This window comes from Cynara cardunculus (assembly GCF_001531365.2).
Source record: "Cynara cardunculus var. scolymus isolate 2C chromosome LG 1, CcrdV1, whole genome shotgun sequence".
Classification (NCBI taxonomy): domain Eukaryota; kingdom Viridiplantae; phylum Streptophyta; class Magnoliopsida; order Asterales; family Asteraceae; genus Cynara; species Cynara cardunculus.
The window spans coordinates 47,213,705-47,224,512 of record NC_037528.1 but is presented as its reverse complement, the minus strand read 5'-3'; the positions used below and the strand labels follow the sequence as shown (position 1 = coordinate 47,224,512).

The following is a 10,808-nucleotide window of genomic DNA, read 5'->3' as shown; positions in this document are numbered from 1 at the left end:
AATGTTTTTATTTTTGAATTAAATATAAATTTGAATATAGCATAAAAATTTGAAAAAATTAAATCGATATTAGTATCAAATTAACTATTTAATAATTCTCGTTTTTATGTAACTTCTTTAATTTAATTTTTTTATTATATGTTAATTTAGATTTAATAACAAAGTAATTTATTTTTAGTTTAATAATATAATTTTTTATAATGATAATAATTAAACATTCTGTTAGAACTAAATGATTATCTTAATTATAATTTATATTTTCTATACTTAAAATGAATGTTTATCCTGTATTTGACTATCTTTATCTACAGTTAGTTATGCGTACTTAAAGATTGAGCTTTAATAAGCTGTACTTATGCAGAATTACTTGTAATCTTGAATTTTAAGTAATGTGCATCAATAAACAGTACTTCATGCATAAAAAAAATAATTTTTAAGAGTTTTGTCAAATGCTTTATGATATAATATAGATTTTTATCAATAATAACAATTGAAATTAAATGCATATGATAAAAAAAATACTTTAATAATATAATCAATATTACAATATTTAAAAATAAAAAATTTGTTGATATTAGCTGTAATTTAAAGAATATTTTGACTTTTGCCTCTTTACGTGAGTAATTTGTTGAAGATACCCTAATTTTTTAAAAGCATCTCCAATAAATTCTCTAAAATGAAAAATATAAGATTTTGAACCAATTTTATGTCCAAAAGATTCCCTAAAACTATCTTTTTCAAAATGGAGAATTTAGGAAATAAAGTTTTTTTCTCCAAAAATAATTATTATATAAGAGAAATATTTATTTAATGTCTTTCCACCGAGTAGAAAACTTTAAGAATAAATATTTACAGAAAAATATATTTTATCAGATGAATGAAATATTTTAATATCAGAGCATCTTGAACAGATTTTTCAAAATGAAGAAAGATTTTGAGCTTAGGCATTTCGAACAGATTCTCGAAAATGAAGGATAGTTTTAAACTAAAATTGAACTCCACTAATTTTCCAAAAGTATTTGTAAAATGCAAAAATTAGGAAAGAGATGTTTTCTCTCTCCAAATATGGAGATGCTTTTATTATTCTTATTTTAATTTTTTGTAATTTATTTAAGAATTCTATAATTTATACTATATTATAAAGCATTTAATAAAACTTTTAAAAATTATTTTTTATGTATGAAATACTGTTATTGATACATATTATTTAAAATTCAAGATTACAAGTAAATTGTGCGTAAGTACAATTTATTAAAGCTTCATATTTGAATTCATATAACTAATTACAGATAAACATATTCAAATACATGATAAATATCTCATTTTAAATATAAAAAATCTAAAAATAATTAGGATACTTATTGAGTTCTAACAAAATACATAATTATTATCTTTATAAAAAATTATATTATTAAACCTAAATTAAATTATAATAAAAAAATTTAAATTAAAGAAATTACACAAAAAAACAAGATTTTTAAATAGTTAATTTGATACTAATATCGGTATATATATATTTCAAATTTTATGTTTTATTCAAAAATAAAAACATTATCGATTTCTCAAAACCATATAAAACCATATTATATCAACATAAAAAACAAATAAAATAACAACATTGAAATCTAGACATGTCTCGATACATTGTACGAGTACCTTTATAATAATATAATAATATTGTAAAAAGTTGCTGACATCAGCTGTAACTTTCCAAGTTATATTTTGACTTTTGACAGTCTTAATTTGTTGTTGTTTAAGACGAAGAATGGAAACACGTAAGAGTCGACTAATGTAGGAAGACTTGGAACTGCCGACGAATTCCGGTCCACATCCTCAATCCAATTCCATACCTTCCATTCCAATTCCATGGCTTTCATTCCAATTCCATAGCTTCCATTCTCACTTCCAACTCACCGCCACCGCTGCAACCTCCCCCTATAAAATCCACCCAAAACTCCATAATCTCTCCATCACTTCTTATCAATGGCTATCTTAACTCCATCTTGTTTTCTTTCCTTTGCTTCTCCCAATTTCCCCCTCAATTCACCCCCATAATCGCAATCGATTTCAAGCTCTGTCACGTTCGGAAGACCTCGGGTTTCAGCGGCTTACTCCACCGCCGAGAAGCAAAGGACTTCTCCGGCAACGGAGACCAACACAATCGGCTCCTTCCATAATGGGAACTCTTTCTCGCTGTACGATGTGCTCGGGATTCAAATGGGGGCTGATATACGAGAGGTGAAATCGGCGTACCGTAGATTAGCAAGAGTTTTGCATCCGGATGTCGGAAGTCTTGACTCATCGGCCGATGAGTTCATGAAAGTGCACTCGGCTTATACTACATTAGCAGATCTGGCAAGACGAGCGGATTACGATCGGAGTCTGTTGCAGAGGCGGATGGGGTGTTCTTCTCCGGTAATATCTGCCGGTGGCTATAGAGGTCGGAGATGGGAGACGGACCAGTGTTGGTAGAAATTGCATCCGTGAAATTGAAGCTGTAAATATGCAAATATTGTGACAGTCCTTTAGGTAGATTTTTTTTAATTAATCTGAAAATCCAACCCGCTATGCGAACCGATTAATCTGAGGACGATCACCTATTTTGAAGATAGTCTGAATTCATTGTTTTTGGTAGATTTTGTTGCCAATGTATTGGATTTTTCAACTTTATCTAGTTGCCGCCATTTGTAAATCCGTATATTTTCTAATTAATTTTCATTTTTTTCTTACCCAAAGTAGTAATTTGTTTTTAATTTTAATTAATTTCAGATAATTTTACATTTTAATCATTTTAAAAAATTGAAATACAAATAAACACAAAAATATTTAAAATGGGCCCCAAATAAATATATTTGTAGAGCATTTCCAATAGATTATTTAAAACGAAAAAAATAAGGAAAATGGTATGAATCGAAATTGAGCTCCAAACGGATTCCATAAAAGTATCTCCAAAATGATGAAAATAAGAAAGAAAAGGTTTTTTCTCCATATGATTTTCATATGAGAGAAATATTTTTTAAGACAGTTCTATTATTTAAGAAAAGAAATAATATTTTAATAGATAAATAAAATATTTTAATATTATAATCAATGTTGGATTCTCCAAAATAAATAATTTGTTGGAGATGAATGTATTTTTTTTTAAAGATTTCAATTTTTGGTTCTCCATTTTGAAGAATTTGTTGAAGATGCTCTTTAGACAAGAAGTGTATAGAACTATAAAAATGTATTTGTACAATGTTGTGTAAAACATGTTGATTATAAAGCTAAAAAGTTAAGTTTTTAATCTTGATTAAGGGGCTGTTTACAAAACTCTTACAGGGTAAGCACTTACAGGACGTCCTTTACTTTACCAGTGAGCATGGCAAAGACCGAAATTACCCGGTAATTAAGAAAAAAGATTCATACTCGATAAGTGCTTACTGACTAAAAGACGCATATCACAATTCAATTTGATGACCGAGAACGTTACCTAGTAAGGTAAATTAGGGTGATATTTTTTGTTGATAGACACATTTACTTACACAAATTCAAATATAATAGGATAATAATTTACTCCAACGAGGAATGTAAAAAGTCAGAAATGAAATTTTGCTGTTCAAGCAAGAGGATGTTGAAGCAATATCTAATGCTTGGGAGAGATTCAAGGAAGTTCTTCGAAAGTGCCCACATCATGGAATCCTCCATTGCATTCAGTTAGAGACATTTATAATGGTCTTTCCAATTCTGCAAAAAAATGGTCGTCGATGCTATAGCGGATGGAGCTTTTATAGCCAAAACCTACAATGCGGGATATGATTCTTAAGATGGTTACCAACAACGATATCGAATGGTCGAATCCTCAGGCGCTCCTTCCCAAGAATGCTTCGGGAATTCATGACATATAAATGCACAAATTGTCGCATTAACAAATTGGTAAGAAAATAATTTGAATTCAAGAGAAAAGAAACAATTGCATTCCGTAATGACTAATCTGATACTGAATGAAAGTTGTGTATTTTGTAATAAAAACCATTCTTACGAGAATTGTACCGGTAATCATGTCTCGGTAAACTGTTGGAGGTGATTTAAGCAACTAAAAAAGAGAGAATTTACTTTTGTTATATTATTGAATATTTTTATTATATAAATAAGGATAAAATGCATGAAATAACAACCTACTTTCATAAATTTTATTATTATAACATTCTACTTTTGTTTTTCTTTATTACAACAATGTACTTTTAAATTATTTTTTATTAAGGCATCACACTTTAAAAAAATCTACCTATTATAGCAATGGATAACCTGTTACCTTTTAAACCGATTAACCCTTTGACTTTTTTTTGTTTGTGTGACTTTAATGAGGTGATGTGGATGAAACATTATTTTGATGATTTAACTAAAATAAAAATAAAAACATATTTCAAATTATTATTAGTGATTTTCATTTTTAATTGCTATGATTTAAAAAAAACGTTTGATTTTTTTGACTTTTTCTTATTAAGTTGCATGCAAATTAAATATTATAGAGTAAAATATTTCTTAAATAAATATAATACATTATTTTTTAGATATATTTTGTTTGTAAAAAAAATAACACTTCTTATTTTATGTTGTTTAAAAAAATACATATATTTTAAAGTTCTCTTTAAAATGTTAACGAAATAATTATGATCTACAATTTTTTAATATTGTTATATTAATAAACAATTCAAAAAATCTAATTAATTTAATATATTTATATGTCAAGTAAAAGTTTTGGAAAAAATATAATATAATCTTTAAAAGATAATATTAACGAGATAAGTTGTCTTTAGCTATTTTTTTATATTAATATTGGTATATTAATGAATAATTTAAATTCATTTAATAAATTTATTAAATAACATGTAAAATATCCAAATATTAAAATTAAAGTACATTTTTAATAAGAACTAATAGATACTATAAAAATAAATTTGAAAGTATAATGTTGTGATAAGAAAGTCACTCACTATAGTACATGTGGACAATCTACGTGGATAATGAGGTGGCATGAAAACTTGGTATAATAGGTAAATTTAATTCAAAAGGTTACCCAATGTTATAATATGGTAAATTTTTCAAAGTACAATGTCCTAAAAAATAGTTTGAAAGTACATTGCTGTAATGAGGAAAACTAAAAGTACAATACTATAATAAAAAAATTTATGAAAGTAAATTGTTATTTTTTGCATTTTGCCCTATAAATAATGTTGAAATCTACAAAAAAAAGAAGTTGTTGTAGTGGATATATAGGGGAGGATTCCGATAAGAACACGAGAACTATCAATAACACGACTGTGTAATTCATCATTAATGTGAGATTCATGATAAATAATATCGAGATAATATAAAAAGAAGATAATTTTCTTTGGGAAAATGATGAAAATAACCATTTTATATAACTCTCTTACACAAATTAACCAGTTTTTAAGGGTTTTACAAAACTAACCACACGGATCTCCCCTGGGGCGATCCGTAATAGTGGGGGGCGATCCGGCCTTTTTCTTAGAATTTTTTTTTAAATTTCTTTTTTCCCACTTGGGGCGAGCCACGTCATCGGATCGCCCCCGGCGGCGATCCAGGCTTTTTAATTTTTTTTTTAATATCAATTTCACTATAAATATCAACCTCCTATTTCATAAATTTTCACACATTCCCTTTCATTTCTCTTCTCATATATTCTACTCTCACAACCTTTAACTCATTAAACACAATCAACTATCACAAAACATGAAATCACGTCAAAGTGATGATGTTCGTGTGTATCTTCGAAGTGGCGGTTAAAGCCCGTATGCATATATACGTTAAAAATACGTACGTAAAACGTATGTGAATATACGTAAATATGCGTACGTGTTAAAACCTGTACGCATATATATGTTAAAATACGAATTTTCAATTTTTGTACCGTTTATATCGTTTTTTTACGTAATGCATATATATATATATATATATATATGTTAATGCAATTTATATCGTTTTTTTTTACGTTATGTATCTTTATATATATATATATATATATATATATATATATACGTTACCGCAATTTATATTGCTTTTTTTTACGTAATGCATATATATATATATGTTAACGCAATTTATATCACTTTTTTTTACGTTATGCATCTCTCTCTCTCTCTCTCTCTCTCTATATATATATATATATATATATACACGTTACCGCAATTTATATCGCTTTTTTTACGTTATGCATTTCTCTCTCTCTCTCTCTCTCTCTATATATATATATATATACACACACATTACCGCAATTTATATCGTTTTTTTTACGTAAATGTAAGTAGGTATATATATATACGTATATACATACGTACACATATATACGTACTCACATATGTGAAGATACGTAAATATGCGTAAAAGTTTTAACCCGTACACATATATACGTATAAAATACGTACGTGAAGATACGTAAATATGTGTATGAGTTAAACCCGTACGCATATATACGTTAAAAATACGTACGTAAAACGTACATGAATATACGAAAATATTCGTATGTGTTAAAACACGTACGCATATATACGTATAAAATACGAAGTTACAATTTTTGTACCGTTATTGCTTTTTTTTACGTAATGCATCTCTATATATATAAATGTTACCGCCAGTTCGAAAATACACACAAACATCATCATTTTGACGTGATTTCATGTTTTGTGATGATTTATTGTGTTTAATGGGTTAAAGGTTGTGATAGTAGAATATATGAGAAGAGAAATGAAAGGGAATGTGTGAAAAATTATGAAATATGAGGTTAGTATTTATAGTGAAATTGGTATTACAAAAAAAAGAAAAAAAAAAAAAAAAAAAAAGCCTGGATCACCCCCGGGGGCGATCCGATGACGTGGCTCGCCCCAAGTGGAAAAAAAGAAATTTTAAATTCTTTTTTTCTAAGAAAAAGGCCGGATCGTCCCCCACTAGTACGGATCGGGGGCGATCCGTATGGTTAGTTTTATAAAACCACTAAAAACTGGTTATTTTGTGTAAGAGAATTGTATAAAACGGTTAGTTTTGTCATTTTCCTATTTTCTTTTATGAAGACGGAGGGAATCGATGCTGTCTTGCACATGGCACGAAAAGACGTGTGAAGACCGAAACCGTGGACGAGCGCCGGTCGAGATTCCCTGTGCCGTAAACATCGCCACCGGCCTCTTTGCGCTCTGACTTTTCTTCTTTTTTATTTCTTACTTTTCTGTTCATTTCATCTCTCCAAACCCATGTTCACTTTGGATAACTCGCCTCCTGATTTCCAACTCACCGCCACGTACTCACCCCCCTATAAAATCACAAAATCCACCCCCAAATTCCAAACCACCCAAAAATCCACAATCTCACAAACATTTCTTCAAAATCAATGGCTATTTCAACTTCATCTTCCTTCGTTGCTGTTGCTGTTGCTTCCCCCAATTTCTACTCCAATTCGAAGCCGTCGTCACAATCGATTTCAACTTCTGTCAGATTCGGAAGATCTCGGATTTCAGCAGGTTATGCCACCGCCGAGAGGTCCTCGACGGCGACGGAGACGATTAGATCGTTCCGTAGTGCTAGTCCTTCCTCGCTGTATGATGTGCTTGGGATTCGAATCGGTGCTGATACGAGTGAGGTGAAAGCGGCGTACCGTAGATTAGCGAGAGTTTTGCATCCGGACGTCGGAAGTGGAGATTCGTCGGCGGATGAGTTCATGAAAGTTCACTCGGCTTATATTACGCTTGTAGATCCGGAAAAACGAGCGGATTACGATCGCAGTGTTGTCCAGTTGAGGGCGGGAGGTTCGTCTCCGATGAGATCTGGCGGTGGATACCGGAGCCGGAGATGGGAGACGGATCAGTGTTGGTAGAATTAGAGACATTGAAGGTGTAAATATGGTTGGTTGGATAAAAGTAGGTTGAAAGTGTAACAATTCTTGGCTAGATTTTGATGCCACGGTATTGAATTACAACATGATTGATGAATGTTGGTTCTTTTTAATATATCAAAAATTAAAATATATAAAATAAATTACATTACTCCGTATATATTATTAAAATATTTAATATACATAATGTTTTAATAGCAAATTATATAATGTACTTTTAAAACTTATATTTGCAAACAATAAATGTAAAATTTTAAATATTTAAGTACATGGGTAACCAGTTAAAACATTAACTGGTTGTCATGTTCATGTGTCGAGTGATGAGATAAAATTGGGTTAAATACGAATTTAATGACCAGGAACATGAAGAGTTGCTTCTAATCTTTACAAATTTAAGGATCTTCATGGAAAGCTGGTATAACGGGTAAATTTAAATATCTTAAAAGTTTGCAAATTGCAAACTATTTACGAAAACATTTAGCATCCTATGTTTCGTTAAGATCATTTTGTACAGAGATAGCCAAATTAGGCCTGATCTGGCTCGATATAGATTAGGACCAGTAGAGATCATTTATGGCTCAACAATTCGAGACCGGTTATGTCTTTTATGGAAATTCAAGGCTTGATTTGGGACCGATTATTTGTAGCCTCGAAAGAATTGAATCTTTTATAACATATATAATAAGATTTTTAAGTTCTTCAAGTTTTTCAAGATTTTATTTACTTGCAAGTATCATTTAAAATGTGTTTTAATACTAAATTCTAAAATTCCTAATTATATAAACATGTACAACATTTTTTATGTAAAGAAATCTAAAGTCTATATGACTAAGATATGTTCAAAATTTATTTTTGATATAAAAATCTGGCCCAGACCCGGTTCTAGGGACAGGGCTTTGTACATGGAGAACGGATTGGATGTTTCTGGCTAGGATTGGGATGGGTTAAGATGGGACTGGTTATAAGAGAACAATCTCGGATCTAGACCAATTTGAGCCTGATCTGCAATCGGATTTTAGCCATCTCTAATTTTTTATACAAAATAATTAATTGGTCAAAATGCAAAGTTTTTATCTAAAATCTAAGGATGGGCTTGGCCCAATCTTCTTGATGCAAAAATGTTAGGGGTTGTTTGATTACCTATTAATAGTTCCATTAAGAGACAATCTTTGAATCGTTAACAGGTTAATTTTGTTTGACAAAAAAAAGTCTGCTTCTTAATGGTTCTAAAACTTTCTGAATGATTTTGTATCATGGATCTCCCTTAACTATTAAGGCCCCTAATTTCATTGTACATAATTACCAAATAATTATATTTCATTTTGCATTATATCATGAGAGCCTCTTAATCATTGTGACCACTTAATCATTCTGCACCAAACCATTCAACAATTGCCAAACAACCCCTTACATTTATGTTTTCCCTTTCACATTGGCATGTATCAATTATTTTCAATGACGTAAAATTTGGAGATGTTCTTAGTTCATAAACCTATTATTTACCAAAAAAAAAAAAAAAAAAATTCAAAAAGGAGCTCACGCTAATCATCTACTAACTTCTTTAAAGAGATTATTGAAATTATCGATCTTTGAAAATATACGATATAACGATAACTAAAATACAACGTAAAAAAAATTATATACCAAATAATACGAATTAAATAAGTAAAAAAAATCTTTAAACCTAAAAGAATTGTTAAAACATTACAAGTTTATATAAAACCTTTTCCAAATTTTTATAAATACATTTTATTCATTAACAATTTTAAAACTATCATAACTAATACGTAAAACTAATTTTTAAAATACAAAAAAAAACGGTTGAAACCAGTTTATGTGGTCCGTTTCTTGTTCGTGGGGCGCTTAAAAAATATCGATGTATTGATCTGGTTTTGTCACCATTAAGGGTGCGTGCGGTACATTGGACATGATAGGATAGAACATGACAGAGATCTCTATCACATGTTTGGCATGACTTTTATGTGGAACATACATGAACAGAGTGGAACAGACCTGTTCCAACCCTACCCCATGGAATATGGTGGAACATACTTATATTTTATCAATATAACATCAAAATAAAACTTAATTCTTTTTTAAAACATCAAATAAGTTTTTTTATATATTTTATTCATTCTTTAAATTTTATTTATTATATTTTATGTTTCTTAAATTTTTATTTTACTGTCCTTAAAATATTATTTTTATATGGTTTCAATATTTTTATTAATTTATGTAATTTATTATATATTAATTATAGAAAATAATGTAGAAAAGAGATAAAAATAAAAATTGGAAACTACATACACTTTTTAGTTGGTGTCATTTTAATTGTTTTGATGAAAACTTCAAATGATATATTTTGTTAAAAAAAATAATTATTCTATTACAATTTAATAAATTACATAAATTAATTAAAACAAACAACTCATCAGGGGTAAATTGGTCATTTGACTTGTTCTGTTCTGTTTTGTCCAGTTTTATCTTACCAAACGTTGAACAGTTGTTGTATCTTGTCTTGTTCTGTCCCGTACTGTCCTGTCTGGACACCAAACACACCCTAAAGATTAAAGGACGTTTTTTCCATCGATAATTAAATGTGTATTCATTCACCTTTTTAATACTCATATTGATCTTTCATGATCATACTTTATAGGGAAAAGTTCAAAAAAACCCAATGGACTTTACTGTTTGGAACGATTAAACCCTTGGACAATTTTTTGAAACAAATAAACCCTTGGACTTTCTAAAATCTGTTAAATAACCCAATGGACTTTACTGTTTGGAACGATTAAACCCTTGGACAATTTTTTGAAACAAATAAACCCTTGGACTTTCTAAAATTTGTCAAAAAAACCCAATGGATTTTACTGTTTGGAACGATTAAACCCTTGGACAAGTTTTTGGAACAAATAAACCTTGG

The 10,808-nt window shown here is 29.4% G+C and overlaps 2 protein-coding genes and 1 non-coding gene across 3 annotated transcripts; 2 read left to right on the top strand and 1 right to left on the bottom strand.

The window, feature by feature from the left end:
- Positions 1 to 2,055: 2,055 nt before the first annotated feature.
- Positions 2,056 to 2,692, top strand: LOC112506754 (chaperone protein dnaJ 11, chloroplastic-like; the record flags this gene model as incomplete). The annotated part of the gene is made up of 1 exon (XM_025111010.1): positions 2,056 to 2,692. A coding segment is annotated over one exon (417 nt), but the record flags the coding sequence as incomplete, so codon positions are not given.
- Positions 2,693 to 3,573: 881 nt separating this feature from the next.
- Positions 3,574 to 3,680, bottom strand: LOC112503066. Its single transcript, XR_003067837.1, has one exon. It is a non-coding gene; the product is annotated as a small nucleolar RNA R71 (small nucleolar RNA).
- A 3,668-nt stretch (positions 3,681 to 7,348) lies between these two features.
- On the top strand, positions 7,349 to 7,998 carry LOC112519978 (chaperone protein dnaJ 11, chloroplastic-like). The gene has a single exon (XM_025128287.1). The coding sequence runs from the start codon at positions 7,385 to 7,387 to the stop codon at positions 7,865 to 7,867; it is 483 nt and encodes a 160-aa protein (XP_024984055.1). The 5' UTR covers positions 7,349 to 7,384; the 3' UTR covers positions 7,868 to 7,998.
- Positions 7,999 to 10,808: the final 2,810 nt, after the last annotated feature.

Excerpts from the sequence above, each read along its gene's own strand:
- LOC112519978 (XM_025128287.1), top strand. The coding sequence starts at position 7,385 with ATGGCTATTTCAACTTCATCTTCCTTCGTTGCTGTTGCTGTTGCTTCC.